This window comes from Taeniopygia guttata, chromosome 1 (genome assembly GCF_048771995.1).
Source record: "Taeniopygia guttata chromosome 1, bTaeGut7.mat, whole genome shotgun sequence".
Classification (NCBI taxonomy): domain Eukaryota; kingdom Metazoa; phylum Chordata; class Aves; order Passeriformes; family Estrildidae; genus Taeniopygia; species Taeniopygia guttata.
The window spans coordinates 14,915,765-14,932,958 of record NC_133024.1 but is presented as its reverse complement, the minus strand read 5'-3'; the positions used below and the strand labels follow the sequence as shown (position 1 = coordinate 14,932,958).

Here is a 17,194-nt window from a genome sequence, read left to right as displayed (position 1 = left end):
GTAGGTGCTTTTTGGTTTGCTAGAAAGATCTGAAGAAAACTGAGAATAGAGATAAAATACACTGCAGTGAAGTCACTGTACTGAATTCATGACATCATAATTGTTGTCATGGCAACTAGCTAGTATCAAGCACAGAATACTGCCTTCACTGCAGAATCAAGGAGTACCCGTGCTGCCACAAAAATAAATGTTCTTATTTGAACAAAAATCCAGTCAACAACACAGGAAATAAGATATTACTGCAATGGAACCGCTCTTTCTATACCTCTTGTTTTGTTCACCTGGTGTGAGACTTTTTTAACATGGTGGCACACATAAAGAGGTCTGATATATATATGATAAAAAGAATATAATTGAAACAACTATTGTTTTCTTCCAGTGTTCCTCAATTTTTCCAGAACAGTAGTTCTTCTTGTGTTTTCCTCTCCTATGCATATGACTGCAGTCATATACAACAAAACTCAGTTTAGACATGAAACAGAGGGAAGAAAGAATCAAAAATCATCCAGTAAACAACATTTTCCATTTCTTATTTCAACAAGACAGAGACGGTCAAACTGGAACTGTCACACAGCAGCAGAACTAACTGATAAAGAACATATTCCACCTTTGGAGCCCATGGTTCCCTTTGTTTAAGGAGTGCACCAGCAGTGCCTTCGAAACCCAGTCACGGTTTTTCACGCACTGACTAAACACAGAGCTTCAAATCTGCAGGGCTCCCACAACACCTTCCTTGTAAATAAAAAAGCCTCAACCCTTTTCCTCTGAACAGTCCTATTTCACATGAGGCAGATCTGCTATTTCCAGCTCCTCCTCATTCACAAATATAAAAGCTCCAAAAACTAAAAAGAAGCAGTTACCAATTTCTCAGGTCACAATTATGTTTGTGAGTAGCATTTAGATATAAAATGCCCAAGTGCCTCATTTGATGTTGCAAGCTGAAATATCTGTGGGAATAAATCAGTATTAAATAGGCACGTGAACCAAAGCACATCTGAAAATTAACTTCTTCAAATTAACTTGCTTAATACAAAAGTCAAGAGCTGCAGGTCAGTAATAGAGATAGTGTTTCACAGTTCAACTTTATGGTTGATTACCTGCAAAGAAACTGTTTCAAAACAAATTTTAACAAACTGACCATGATATATAGTAAAGTATACTTATTTAGTCAATAGTTCTTAAAGAGCGATCTATAAATTATTGCTGGACCAAAGAACACTTACACATAATGACACGTAATTAGTCCATACGTCTAAACAGTTCCAGTACATACTGATGGGGTTTTCTCAGCTTCTAAGAAAACAAAACTGCCCTAGTTATCAATTAACAGCACGTTTCCACATTGGCTTGGTGCCTTTGTAGGACACTTTCTCTCACACCAAAAAAGAAAGGCCAGAAGTACTGCAGTAACCTGCTCTCTCCAGCCTCTTTATAAAGACTGTCTCAACAAATGAGCACTGGACAAAGAGACTACAAACAATAAAATCAGGAGTTTCAGATACTTAGGATTAGCAGACAACTGTATCCCATATGCCTCTGTCTTCAGTGTTCTCTTAATATTACTTCAGGCAACCAAGAATGATGACTAGTGCTTGAATGATGACTCCACAGAAATCCCAAGTTTAGGGTTTTCACCACAGTATGAAGTGTACTTGGGAAATTATTAGAGTTGACAACACATTCTAAGGAAATCATGGAGTGTGCCAATGTACTCCCTCCCACAGAAATGTAAGGAAATGAACAGTCTTTCATAGGTTTTTAAAGTCTCAGGAACAGATGCTGCCTTTGGTGAATACAACTGTGATTCCAACCATATATCTTAATACACCAAATTCAGTTAAAACAACTGCCACAAATGCAGAAAACTAAGGTAGTTGATAAAACCTCAAGCAAGGTACATCACAAATGCAGAATCCTCTTCTCTGCAACTGAGTATAAATTTAAGTGTCCATATTATACAATTCACAAACCTATCTGTGATACATACACGGGACAAATGGCAATGACATTCCCTTCCTATTTAGTACACACTGCATTTCCAGCTATTACACAGTATGAAATCACTGCTTAATAAGTAATTAAAAAACCCCACCATGTCTGCAGCTGATTTTGCTGTTTGAAAGATTGACAGATTAATTGATCCCTTAAGCAACTAACGTGTCTTCTCTGAGTGCACACAGAAAATTATGAATTATCTCAAGACTTTACAAAGCTTTTTATATGACTTTGAAATGAACTTGTTAAATTAGGTCTTCCCCAACAGTCATCCTGTTAAGTCTAACTTTTATGTTAATACTAGATAGGGGAATGCAAAGATGTAGATGCCGGCCCACCTCTGCACATGGTATTTTTCTTGTATTATTTATGTATCACTATTGTAACAGAAGCAACAACTAAAAATGTCCTGCTAGGATCTTTAGAGATGCCCAAACCACTTGCAAACCTAACTAGAGACACCACAACACAAAGAAACACCACCTGTCCCTCCTCTCTCCCCCAGCAAATCAAGTTGAGGAAGGCTAGGGGATTTAAGATGCCAAACAACTATTATAACTCCTTTATTCAAACTTCCATGTGGCAAATTCTTTCCACTGTTGGGAGTCCATCATCCACAATTACAGGAAACTTGAGTGTAAAAGCACTTAAATACAATGCTATATACACTAAATTTAGCTGGTAGTTTAGAAATAGTTATGTTTACTCTAGATACCATTCAAATGGGTTACAACATGTGCCTGAATCCATTTTCAGTTTTAACTTTGCTGAGAATGATATTAATGAATTTTTTTTTTTTCTAACCAGACATGGCTAAAACACGATTTCAGCAAGTTTAAGGCACTGGGCTTTATTCACACATTAGTATATTTAGAACCAGTGCCTTATGCACCACTGAACTGAACCACGTAAGACGCACCTACATTGCAACTGGGTTCCAAACCAAACTGAATCACAAAACAATAAAACAAAGCATTTTAATTTCTTAGAACTGAGAGGAGATATTCTTTACAATGTCACTATCTCCCAGTGTAATGAGTAAAGGAATAGTCTGAAAATAAAAATAACTCAAATTCTACAGGTTTCTGCAGTCCCTATCTGTAGGATAATTCTCATACCCTCAACTTGTCTTAAGGAACTGAGAATCTGCTCAGTTGTGGATCTCTTTCTTACATGAAGTAGTAAACAGAGGCACTGAATTTTTAACATGCATCCTCTTATATGCACAAACTTTGAGAGCAAAAGGAGCTGCCAGCTTTCCAACTCCCTGATAGGGAATCAAAAATTATTAGGAAAGCCCTTGGAGCAACCTCACACTTGATCCCCAGAGCTGAAAATGTGCAGAGCAGACAAGGAACATCATCTTGCTTAAACACTTTTTCAGTGCTCCTGAACAATTTGGGAAAGGAGTCACATACAAAACTTAGGATGCACTGGGAAATAAATGGAAAGGCATTTTCTTTTTGTGTGGAAGAGAACTAAAATCACCATCCTGGCTCTGACCAGAGATCTATCTACCTGACTCTCCTCCAACAACAGGCAGCTATGAAAGACTATAAAAACAGGACAAGCACAGGGATAGCTCCTTCGATTACCTTCCCAAATGCCAAGCTGCAGCCCTGCACATGACTGAGACAGAGGTAAAGAATAACATGCTTAGCCCTTCTTTGCACCTCCTTGCACAAAATGAAAAAAGAAAAAGGGTGAACAGATACATTAAACATTTCTGCAACTTTAGGAGACTCACTTTCTACAAAACTGAGTAAAACCAATCAGGAAAACAATCAGGTTTCTAGTTCACATTCTTCCACCTGATGTGTTCTCATATAAGAACTTTTACTAGAAGCCTGTCTTACAATCATGGCTACTTGGCCATGTTTGTCTAGGGCAGTGGTTGCCCAGGGTTTGTGGGCAGCAGTGCAGCCTGGCAGACGTATTCTCTTCCTTACCTTGGCACACTCATCCCAACCAAAGCAAAGCCATCCTGGCAAGAAAACAGAAGCTGAATTAAGGTTAGTGAAGAGATTCAAGCTGGGATGTGTGACACACTGTGACTGATTTGAAGTCAGAAGCTAGTAAACCTCAGACTAAATATGCAGAAGCTTTCCATTGTTCCAAAAGATACTCCTGAACTCCCAAATTTAGCTACCTTTGCTGCCATAAGCTGTCTAAAACATCTGTAATGGGACTGAAATAGAACAGCAGGTAAAGATGTTCTTATTATAAAGACCATTTAAAGGAAATTACCTTTAAGTTGCATACTTCACTTGGGATCCTGGAAATACAACAATTCAAATTGTGTAGTTCAGATCAACATAAATTCACTAACAACAGGAAAGTATCATTGCAAAGTCAATAATACCTTAAAAGGGCCACACATTTCCAACACTGCCAACAGATACCTTCATTCAAAAATAAATGCTACAAGTGGAAAGCTACTGCTCCTTCTGCTCTCCTACCTCCAGTCTCCTCATACAATCCCAGCACATTTCTGCAAGAAGCCAGGACTGAATTTTACAGAGTCTCTATCAAAAGGGACAACAGTCCACAGAGTCATAGCCCAATACTTACCATGCTTATGTTCCCTCTTCTTTTTGGGCAGCAGCCCACCCTTCAGTTGGATTAAGTTTAACATGAATTGTACCCTCAGGTGTGATGACAAAGCAACTCCAAGCATCATAGGTTACAATCTGAATAATCTGGGCTACTTCAGGCAATTCAGATCACAGCCTTTAATAACTCAGCTAATTTTAACTGAAATGGATTGAAGAGTACCAAATAGAAGTATCTACAAACAGGTGCAGCGGAACAGGAAACACCAACAAACACTAAGGTCTTCTACTACTCCAATCAGAGCTAGAAGAAGCTGTCCCCAGCCCAAGCTTTCTGTTACCTTTTCCAAAGCATATGTGCATGCAGGTGTGTGTACATGCATCAGAGGATGGAGTGGGAACTGCTCCCAGAAGAGCTGGTAGGGAGGGGAGGCAGCATTTACCAGTATACCCATCTCTTTGCAGCCTTAGAAAAATTCAAGTATCTATTTAAACTCACATTTGAAAATTCAAATAAAAGCAATAGCCTACTAAAGATCAGCAGGTAAGAAACAAAATTATGAATACTTAGGAATGAATCTTTGCCAACAGAATTCCTGAAAGAAACTTGAATCTCATTTCCCATTCAGTAGACTGTATTAACTATAATGTAGAAACGAATGATTCAAACGTGAATCATTTCTACCTGTATTCACTGTACACTCCTCACCCTCTGCTGCAGCCAAGTAGTATAAAACCACAACTTCACACTGGTATGGTCAGGCACAAATTACTAAGTCACATGGTATTTTTCAAATAAAACTGAATCATCGAAAGGACAAAGAGAACAAACAGCAGAGCTCACTGCAAAAAAGATGGTGACTTCCTAGCAGCCCTCAATGAAAAGGAGGAGGAAAAAGAAACAAGCTACACCTCCAGCCTGATTCAACAGGTTTTTCTACACTTATTTTTAAGTATTCAACTGTATTTACTATTTTAGTAACTCAGATGTTCATAGCTTCCTTTTCCAAAGCTTCATGCCCTGTCATACAGTGTCAAACATGCTATATATGCTACTTCATCTCTATACAGCCAAATCAGATTTCTGGGAAGAAAAAAAAAATAAAAGGAATGATGAGCAAAAGGTTTCTTGTCACAATATTACAATTTATAGGAAAGAAAAATCTGCTTCAGAGTGATCATATTAAATGGCTGAAGCACTTATGCTTGGGTTTGGTGGGGTTTTTTTTAAGGATGCTTTACAAGGATGTCAGTCCAAAATTTAGCAGAAGTAATGGTGTCTGTAATTTCCCAAGTACTTTTGTCAATATATCCTTTAAAGCCACAGTCCTTTCTAGAGACGTGTCTCACTATAAGCAGCACTAAAATAATGGGAACTACTTAACAGTCTCATCCACTATTTTATTGGAGTTTCTGCCCTTGCTACCATTAATGCAATCATACCTTTGACAGCACAAACCACACCAAATTTTCAGCATTTATTGGTTTCCAAGCTGCTATTCTACTTAGGTGCAATTCCATCTCTGGCTTCCACAATCTATATACAGCCTACTGCTAAAAGAGAAGGTCTAGCATAGTGCCCACAGTTGTACATTCCTACCACTTGCCTTTAGCCAGTACTATTTTAAATCAAGTGCAGCTCATCAACTCAATCAACTGTGGTTTTACAGTGGTTTATATCAATCTAAAAGCAAAGCTATACAACTAAGCCAACCAGAATGCTGCTGCTTTTGAAAGGAGGAAGCTTCCTTTCCCTTCTTTCTTTCCCTTCCCTCCACTTTCACTCAATGGTTCTTCCTACCCCCTTGCTTGCACTTAAAGGCCTTTGTGGAGCCAATTTCATAAACCAAAGACGTAAAATGATCTGGAGCTAGTTTTCCACCAGGTTAGCAAGTTAACCTGGAGCATCCTGGAATCCAGTTAAGTCCTAGGACAGGTGCCAAGTAAATGGTAGATGACATGGCTGAGAGCATGAGTCCCCATTTATGCCAACAGGAAAGCCATCTGACAGAATCAAAGTATGAGAAGACTTGTGTCAACACGTGTGCTTCTTGTTCCCTTCCTTGATTGGTACTGCTATTTGTCTAATCTCACTGTAAGCCAGTTCAAAGAGCTAAACCATCAAAAAACCTATTCATTATTTTTGGCGAGGCTTGTTTTCTGCCAATTTAATTCCCTGAACTAGCTCAGCAAAGGAATCCAGCGAGCATCTGCACCAGTGCAGGGAAGGAGGCAGGAACACACAGGGAGATGAGGACAGGCTGGGGCTGATTTAAGCTGTCACTGAACCGCATACCCTGGAGCAGATCTGCATCACACCATAGTTAGAACTGACAGTAATCTGTGCCTGTACAACGGGAGGCCTCCATCGCTGACAGGAGTGTGCCAACAGTGCCAGCACTGAAACATCCCCGGCAAAGTTCGACCTGGGCACCAGTCTGGATGATTGCATGTAAAAGCAGAAGAATCAAAGCCCTCTTACCCTCAGAGACACTAGGAAACATTAGCTAATTTTTCCCCAGCAACACCCCTGTGAAAATGTGCTCTAAAATTCCCATTACACAGATTTAGCCCAGAACAGCAAAGCAAGCAAAATTGGTGACAAACTCAGGATTGGAACCCCAGTAAATCCTCTACACCAAACTAACACTTCATCACTCAACTGTGTTATTAACCGTAAACGAATTCAATTAGTCAGTAGCAGTCCATAAAATACTTCTTTTGCAAAGACTTTCTAATGCACTATAAAGCCCACATATATAATACAGTTAACAAATGTAGGTATTTCCTAGATAGTTTTGAAATAAGAAACTAGGGAAAGGAATAATACTGAGATCTTAAGTAATTATTTCCTTTTCTATAGAGAAAAATAAGTGCACATGAAGCAGCATGAGGGCCTATTCACACAATTCAAGAAATTTAATGCAAAGAGCTACAGAAAGGAAAATACATCTACGGATTCTTTTCCCCTCATATTTCCATTGTAAAACCATTTCATGTGAAATGCCAGCAATTATTTAATACACCCTAACCAAGACCAGTATCTTCCTTTAAATTTATCTCCTACACTTAGCCCAACAATTCCCACACTTAACTTGCTCTGTGTTAACAATGAAGCACATTTGAAAAAGGGGGGGGGGGGATTTGTTAACACAAGCAAATCTCTGCAGTAGTGAAGAGCCAGCACTGTAAGTCTATCCAGCAACCCGAGATAGTCTTTCATTCACATTCCAGCTTAAGCACAGCCAAGCACATCACGTTTGGGACGCTCAAGTCATACTTAATTTTGTTCAACACCTTCTTTTGACAACAGCTTTGTCACCAAGACTCAAAATATGCATGTCAAAAAAGACAGTCATTTGCCAGGACTGTCACTGATTCTCTCAAGATAAAAATAATAAAGCTGTAAGTGCAAGGAGCAGAGGCTGCCTAATTGTCAGCTGTATAAAGCAGAAATATCAAGATTATTGTCCTGAGGGCAACAAGAGTTTAAGAGGAATAGAAGATGATGCCGCAACCTGTTTTGAAATCTTGAGCTACACAGGAGTCAAAATTTAAGGAAAGCAAATTAAAACTCAATGCATGCTACAAAAAAACACTGATAATTTGCCAGAGAACCAGGAGAGTAAACAAACCTGCCTAAGAGGGACTTGCACCCTATTTAACAGCAAGGAACTGGATGACACATCAACCCAACAAAAATATCCTGCACAGCATGGACAAAACATTTACTCCAGAACTCTTTGCATCCTCACACATCTGGATATAAAGAAAACAGCAAAAGCGTGCTACTCTTTTGTAGAATGAGTGTAAATGTGGAATTTACCACTTGAAATCTGACAACTATTATTTCAGTGACAATGGTATTCCAAACCTCATTTTTCTGGGCAATAAATTATTATGATCAAGCCCAAGTAGGAACAGCACTTCTTCATACACAAGGGACTCCCAACACAGAGTATGCTGCTGCTTCCTTGGGCTTAACAGACAGACCAAGGTGAAAGCAACCTCACCAATCCCGTCAAACGAGGCACCTCCAGACATCGCCACCATCGCTTGCCAAGACAAGCATTCACAAGGTATCCACATCCAGCATCAGTGAGCCAGTATTAACATCTACTGCTTGAATTACGGCTGCAGGCTAATCTTGGAGAAATTGATGGTGACAGCAAACCTGAGATTTTTTTTTTCCCCACCTAAATAACAGGATGGGAAGCTTAGGTTTCCCCCCCTTCCTTCTGGGAAGCAAGAGGGAAGCTCTAGCTTCTCCTGTTTTATAACCATCCTGACACACACCTTCCCAATTCTGCTTCACATGCAGCAGCATGGCTACTGGCATAGCTTGGCCTGTTTCCCAACCAGCTGTCAGACTGCTAAGTCTTGGTCAGTTTTGAAAAAGAGAAGAAAAAATAAGATAAAACAAAAAATGCAGCATCACCTTAATAACTGAGTAGATGTAATCAGGCGGTGGAACATTTCACAGGACACTTCCTTCTGTCTCTCATATATTAAAAGCTGAAAAGACAGCCAAAATAGAGTATATTCTCCTGATAAAAATTAGGAAGCACTGTAACAGTAGGACAACCCTCCATTCTCACAACAGCCAGGTAGACAATAGTGAAGAAAAAGTTTATTTTATTCTCTGACCCAACACACACAAAGATGGTCCACGGAGCAGCTTAAAATCTGACACCTACCTGTGACAAACTAACACAGAAGTCTGAGACTCAGACAAACACTCAAGACTGAGCAGTAATACCCACACAGCAGTCAGGGCACCTTCTGACAAGTGAAGGTGATGCCAAGGTTTGGGAAAAGGCACATTATGCTAACATGTTACCTATGGGCTTCACTGGTGAAGACACATTTCTATCCCCAGCACATTCCAGTAAAATTTTAAGCTGCAAAACAGGCACATGTTTGAGAGAAATACATCTGTATTTTGGCATGTAAATACCTGAATTCAGTGTTACAAACCCCAACTCAGCCATAAGACTGCACAAGGCCACTGTCTAGTATTCCATTCTATAAAAATTACTAAAACGCCAGTGACAAAGAAATTTTGCTTGCAAGATGCAATGTACATTTTTATCATGCTGGATAAAATATCTACAGTCTCAGCAGTGGTTAAATTGCTGCTATAAAGGAAATTGTCCTCAGATAAATGGTTTCCCTATGAGAAGGTTTCAGTGCTACACCTCACCCCAGGTCAATAAATCAAATTAACTGCACCTTGTCCTCTGGCCAATGACATCATCGGCTTGACCACATCTTGTGAAGCGAGTGCAAAAACATATGCTATTTAAGGCATGAAATCATATTACTGCTTTTTGTCCAGCCAGCCTTGTGCTGTTGGTCTGTGAAACAGTCAGTCACCTGAACAGTCTCATTACAGCTTCTACAGCTTTTTTTTTTCCTTCTTGTATTCAAGGCCTGTCTTTGCCGAGGTTGAAGAAAAAAGGATAAATAATCTGAGTTGTTATTTTTTAAATCAAAATGCTTTTCATTAGCTGCAGTGCAGTATTTTGTGACAAATTAAATTTAGAACCAAACTACGAAATACACCATCTGCACTTGCACGTGAACGCTCTTCCTAGTAGTGTTTCAAAGATGTTTACATGCTAATCTGGCACTGCTACTCTGAAGTACCCTGCTGTTCGGTCCTTTTTTTCCACAGGGTGAAAACAATGGTCACTAATGAAAACCTACCCAGTTTTATTTGAAACCCATCCCTGCATAAATATTTTCTATTTTAAATTACTGCCTCCCCCTAATCAAGCAGCCCATTTGTTTTATTTCTAAGTAGACTAATATCTGGTTTAAAACTGAATTACTCTAGACAATTTAAGAGGATTAATTTCAATTTTCACATGGCGTTCTTATGACACAATCACAGAAAACTTATCTTCCTTTCTATACCCTGTACTGCCTAGTGGTATCTTCTGTCTTGAAAGCAAAATCTAAATGAAAGAGAGAGAAAAAAAAAAAAAAAACCTCAGCCCAGAACAGTCAAAGATACAAGCAGTGACAAAAGCATCTGACACAGTGCACTGTTAGACCTCATCCACATTAAGCAAAAAGAAGGTGAATAAGATTATCTTCAATGTATTCAATTCTGTTTGTGTTCAGAGGGAGGAGGAAAGCTGTTTAGATTTTGAGTGTGTCTTCTATAGCCCTCTCAGTGCCAGAAAACGTAAATTAGAAGCAACTCTCCTTTAAGGAAAAGAATCAAGGACAAAGGGACCAAAAATGCCCAAGCCTCTGAAAAGCAGATATGAAAGGAACAGCTTTACAGTCTTGAGTTGCTATAAATTAAAAATAAGCTCCTTATTTAAAAGACATGAGTGTTTGAGAATCTGTGAGCAGATCTGATGCTGCTTAAGCCCCAGGAGGGTTTTGTTTTTGCTGGCAGGGGTGGAGTGGAGATGGGGGGGTCATTTTGGTTATTAGTAAATAAATCAAGCAGCAGAGTGAGGCCTAGGCGCTTGCCAGAGGAGCCGGGGCCTGGCTCTCCCCCTCCTCTCATCACACAGCCTGGGTTTGATCTCGGGGCCCTGTGGGTTTGCCAAGAAAATTTAAAAAAAAAAAGCGAGAGAGCGAGAAAGAAGAATCATATTGAACCACAAAAGCACATGGGGCGAATGTAAAATATAAACACGGCGTTGGGCTCTGAGTGGCTGTTATTAAAGGTCTGAATTACTAAACATGAGAGGCGGGGAAAGCCGGGCGGCCATTTCAATAATATAAACCTCCCCGAATTAGACATTATTCAAATGAGAAGGAGAGAGAGGGAAGAGAGCGAGAGCGCGGGGGAGAGGGACGGGACCGGCACCGCCGTGCCCTGGGGCGAACGGGGAGCGGGGCAAACGCCGCCGGGGCAGATCCGGCCCCCGGGGGCGGGGGGCAAACCCAGCCCTCGGGGGGTCCCTCTCCCGCCGGAGAAAGGCTCGGGGGGGCTCTGCCCGTGCACCCCGCAGTCACCCCCCACCGAACCCGCCCCTTGCGAGGAGAGGGGGGGAGCTTTAAATGAAAAAGCCGAACGGCGCTCTCCTCCTGCCCCCCTCCCCGCACCCACCCGCCCCACGCTGCAAGGCCCAGACTCTGGGGAAATAAACCCCGGCTTGGGGGGGGGAGGGTGTTGCGGGGAAGGGGGGCAACGAGAGGAGCGATAAGGAAACCGAGTCTATCTGCCTCCCCAGGCCCCAGCCAGGGGCCAGCACCCCCAGCCCCCTCCGCCCCGCCGCCGGGGGGACCCTGCCCCACTCGGGCGACCCGCCGGGATCGCTCCTCCAGCATCCCTCCCTTCCCCACCCCCCCACTCTATGAATATGTAAAGCGGGTTTATTGTGGGCGTGCGGGCCGGGTGGCGGCCAAGCTACCCCCGAACGCTTTTGGGTGTGGGGCTGCCTGCCCCCTCCCTCCCGGCGTGTGTGTCCCCCCTCCCTCCCGCCCCGACCCCTCCGCCTCGCCGCGCCGCCGCCGCCCAACGCCCCCATGGCCGGTGCCCCGGCGTGCGGGCTCCGTGTGCGGGAGGGACGGTGTGTGCGTGTGTGTGTGTGTCTCCCCAGCGCGGGGAGCCTGCTCTGCTTCTCCTTCTCCTTCCCCCCCCCCGCTCCCTCCTGTGCCGTTAATTATAATAATCCTGAGTACTAATAAATTATGCTAAGCGGGGCCGGGCGGGCGGGCGGGGGGGGGGGTGCGCCCCGCGCGCGCGAGTATGAATATGAATATGTAAAACGCAGTAATGATTACCTGCCGCCGCCGCCACCGCCGCCGCCGAACTCTCATCTTGACTCGCTGCTCCTCCGTCCGCCATTTTGAATATTTTAACCAAAAATCGGCCGCGCGATAAACCCTCCCCCCTCCCCTTCCCCTCCCTCTCTCCTCCCTCCCTGCCCGCGCCGCCGCCGCCACTCCGCGCATGCGCCCCGCCCTCTGCGCTCCCCCCCTCCCCTCCCTTCTCCTGGGCCGCTTTCCCGGCGAGGGCGCGGAGCGGCGCCGCGCATGCGCAGCGCGGCCGGACCGGCTCGCTCCCCCCCAGCAGCCGGCGGGCGACGAGGGGAGGCGCATGCGCACTGAGGCGCCCCCCGCGCGCCCCCTCAGGGCACGGGGCGGTCCGACCGCCGACACCCCCCCCCCCCCCCCAGCCAAAAAGGGCCTCCCCGTGGTCATTAGGGTTTATTTTTTTTGTGGTTGTAAAATCTAGGTAATTTACAGGGGACAAATTGAATGTTTAGGGGGAAAAATCGGAGGTAGAGAGGAGGCAGAGAATGGATGTGTTAGGATAAAAACAAGGTTATCTGTAGTGGGCAGGGAGGAAAGGTTTTGGGCATAAAACTGGAGGGGAGAGAAAGAACATTTTGAGGTGAAATTGAGGTAATCAGGAGGGGGCGGGAAGAGGAAATTTTGTGGGTAAAATCTGAGTTAGTCTGTAGGGGAGGGAAGTGACATATTGAGGTAAAACCAAAGCTGTCTGTCAGTAGTGGATGGGAAGGGAAAATTGTGGGGCTAAAACTTGAGGGGATCTCTAGTGGAGAGAATGGACATAGTGAGGTAAAAATGAGGTAATTACTACTGACGGGAAAATCCGGGGGGAAAACTTGAGGTCATCTGTAAGGAAAAATAAGTATTTTGTAGGAAAAATCTCATTGAATCTTTAGGGCCAGAATGAGCAATTTGGGGATAAGGTAAAGGTAGCCATTGGATTTTCATGCTAGGTCATCTAGGTAATTATCGGGAACAAAATTCATATTTTGGAGGTGATCTATAGGGAAGAGAAGGAAGATTTTTGAGGTAAACTGAGGTAATCAGTAGTGGGCAGGTAGGGAGATTTTTGAAGGATTAAAGCTTGGAATAATCTGTGGGGGACAGGTGCCGGTCAGGAGCCTCCTGGCAAACGGCCGCTCCAAAGGCGCTGTGTCTGTGAGGAGTGGTGTGGAAATGCCCGTCTGGACTGCACCTGCACCCAGGTACTGCCTGACTAAGCCCTGTGAATAAAGAGGAATTGTATCCAGGGAAAATGGAATCGCAGAACCTGTGGTTCTCATGGAGGAGGGTGCCTGAGCAAGGGTCTGTTTTTCCTCTGGAAAAGAGTGATTGCACATAAGCGATTCTCCTCTGTTCAAAAAACCCCACCCCAACATTCCCTCGTTCTGGGCAACCCAATGCTCCTGGGGTGCTTTTCTCAAATACTTTATCCTCTTACACTTCCCGCGTCAAATTGTCCTGGAAGGGGAGTCAGGTTTCATGTCTCCCTCGTTAAAGGGGAGTAAATATGAGACCAGAGGGACCAGCAAATAAAATTAGCTTGAGATTCAAAGCTTCCAAATCAGGATGAACAATTAGCCAGAGTGGCAAAACTTTGTTAATTCCTGACAGATTTGGCAGAGTAAAAATTATACTTAATCACATTGTAATATTGCGTAAGTACACGTTATCCCTGAGCTTTGTAATGTACTTCCAGAAAAAGAAGAAAGGGAGGCTGGTATAGAATGGCATTCATTAAGGACTCGGTCTTAACGTTTTCCAAGAGTCATTAACTCAGATGGGTCAGAGTCCAAGCCAGGTTTTCTTCTGGGGTGCAAAACATTGTGGAGTAAGAGGAGCTGTTGGGGATCTGTTCTTGCATGCTGTTGCTGAAGAAATTAGGAGTCGTATCAGAGACAGCCACTAGATTTTTTTTCATTGGTAGGAGAGAGCCAAAAAGGAAAGGCTGAATGAGGGAGACAGCAGGGTGTATCTACAAGGGGTGAATCAGAAAGGTAATTTTGTCATTTTTATTTAAAAATAAGGTCCTCTGGTAATGGGATTTTTTTTTCTTGCCATCCTATAAAATAACCTCTTGTTATTGCAGAAAACACTAGCAGAAATGGACTGCAGTGCGAAAGAGCAAAAACCTTCCCCTAACACCAGTCCTACTCATGCACATTCATTTGCTGACACCCTAAACCAGCAATTAAGCACTTTGTCTCCTGAAGATCTGTGTTGCCCTCAGAGGGGTGAACATGTAAACAAAGGCATATTGTCGTGCTCCTCTTCAGTTCAGCCATGATCCTCGCGGGCCAGTTAATCCAGTTTTATGGCCAGGTTATACCAGCACTGCAGCACGCAGGGGCTGCACCAGGACAGATAAACGTGCAGAGAAAGGGCTGCCTAGATTAAGACTCTGCACAGCTCTAATCCTGCCTACGCTGAATATTCTCTCCTGTATCTCCCTATCTCACCCAAAGACTCCCCTCAGTCCGGCATGCCACTTCCCAGTAACCTCTTTCCTGATCCCAGCAGCTTCTTGCTGGGGAGAATTTGCTCCCATTACCACACCTGATTTAGCCTTTGCTCTCGCTCAGCTTCTGCACACTTAGCTGGAACCCACAGCTACCGCAGGAAAGATGTCTGAAAACGAGAAGTTGCTAGTGGTTTGGTGTTTTTATTTTTGTGGGGTTTTTGTTTGTTTCTTTGTTTGTGGCTTTTTTTTTTGTCATTTTCTGGTAGTTATTAATCTGCTCTGTGTTTTCTAATTGACCACCTATAAAGGGAACTTAATTCAGTCAAGCCACATAGGTGCTCTCCCTCTCCCTGTAAAGATTAGTCTGGATCTATGTCTGCATCCTCTCCTCTAGTTTTCTTTGAATGCATCTCTATCTGATGCCTTCCCCAAGGTGTCATACATCCCCGTGGCTATATATCCAGGAAAGCTGGCCAAATCATTAGTGATGAATAATTTATCAGATAAATTTTACCTCTCTTTCAATTGTGAATGCCACGTAGTGCCTGATTGGTGTCTTACTTATGAGCAACTTGCTGGAAATGCTTGAAATTTGAGATAACTGGACACAAAGATGATACAGGCTTAGTCCTATGAGGAGCTGAGCACCCTGGATTCATTTCACAAAACAACATAAGAAAGTTGGTTGTTCAGCTGCAGTGAGACTGGGCTCACACTGGTGGTGAAGTATGCGCTGAAACAGAGCCCAAAGCAGCGAGAAGGACTCTGTGATTCTGTTCTCTGGCTGGACTTGTCAGCCACACAGAATTGCCTCTCACAGGGATTTGCTTTAAAAAGATTTTCTGGTGGTGAAAAACAATACAGTGTTCAAAATCAACACCACATGTAAAGGGAAGAAATGGTATTTGAGGATCTTTTAAAGCTCTGCAGCGTATCTGCGTCCATTGTTTTGATGTTGAACCAGATACCTCTTAATTCCTAACCCTAATTGGCCTGCTTGACTTGTGCCCATAACCCCAAATTTTCTATGATTGCTATGTGACCTTTTGAATTTTCTATCTCCTGCTAGAATTAATTCAGTAGTGTTTCACAGACAATTTTTTTTTAAGATAGGGAGGCAGAGGACAAAAGAAACATGAGGTGGGAAGGCAGCGAGCAAAAGAAACACAAATCACAGTATTTAAGCAAAAAGCACATAGGGAAGGAAATTATCCTTTTCATGAAACAGCTCTAGTGTATAGCGAAATTAAGAGCAAACTTATCTGCTCTGCTCCAATTCCACCGTGCCACTCAGATGTGAATCCCAGATGCTGCTTTTCTCACACGATGTCCCCCTTCTCTCTATCCTGTTTTCTTCACATAAGATTTCTCTCCTACAGAAGGTCCTGTTACTACAATCACGTATATTCTGCTTTCCCTTTGGTCATACAGATAATTAGAAGCTTCTGCCTCAAAACAGTCATTCTTTGCCCCTTGTGTTTTCATACATATGTCCTCAGAAACCTCTGTATTCCTTTCACTTGGGGACTGCACAGATCGTCTCACATTTAATTAAACTTATCTGTGTGTTTCTGTCTGTTTCCTATTTCTCATCGTCATAATCAACCTGACAGAGGAACCGGCAGCCTCCCTGCTACAGTGTTGTTTTTTGAACATGCTACCGATAGCAAAAGACACTGTCTTAAAAAGCTTGCAATTTAGGGAGCTGGCAGGGAAAAAACAAGGGAAAAATAGGATTAATACCTTCTTGATTGAGGAGGAGAAGTGAAGAAAAGCAACATAAATACTATGCATAGTCCCTCCAGTGTCACAGCCGACATTAGTGGGACACAGACTTGCACCTAGGTGCTCGGAAGCTATGCAGTTCAGTACCACAAAGCTGTTTTTCCTTTCTCTCCTGCGTTGCTCCCCGCCCTCCTCCTGTTCCCAAGCATGGAAAAGAGTCCACCCTTATCCCCAAGGCTTGGGACCCACCAGTACTGTCTCTTTCCATTATTATACTTTTCCCCCTCTTCAGATCTCCTTCCTACGCACCTTGTGAGTGCTAAGCACGAACAGCAGAAGAGAAATGGAGACTGTCCACTGCATATATTGGATGATTTTTTCCCCTTGCACACTCCTCTGGCTGCCTTTGACCAGATTGCTTTCTGCCTTCGGTTCTGACCCTATTCTGTTGTCTCTGGACTGGAGAAAGGATGACCCTGAATCTGTTATTTTTGAGAGTTGTTGCCACTCCTCTGAATCTTAAAGATAATAAAATTATAGCAGGAAAGTTGTACCATCTCATAATACTCTGCCCCTCCCAAGTGCAGCTAACTGCTTTTTTGGAGATAAGAAATGGAGCATGGACAAAAAGAAGCATGTTTTCCATTTTCATATTTTTTTTAAAAACCCTGTAATTCAGAACCTTCACACATCCTCA

The 17,194-nt window shown here is 43.0% G+C and overlaps 1 protein-coding gene across 1 annotated transcript in view; it reads right to left on the bottom strand.

The window, feature by feature from the left end:
* The window catches only part of POU2F1 (POU class 2 homeobox 1), a 113,256-nt gene extending 100,821 nt beyond the window's left edge, over nucleotides 1-12,435 (bottom strand). Inside the window, exon 1 of the mRNA XM_030263572.4 lies at nucleotides 12,300-12,435. Coding sequence (XP_030119432.1) covers nucleotides 12,300-12,363 — 64 coding nt within the window. The 5' untranslated portion in view covers nucleotides 12,364-12,435. The remainder of the gene's footprint in view (nucleotides 1-12,299) is intronic.
* Nucleotides 12,436-17,194: the final 4,759 nt, after the last annotated feature.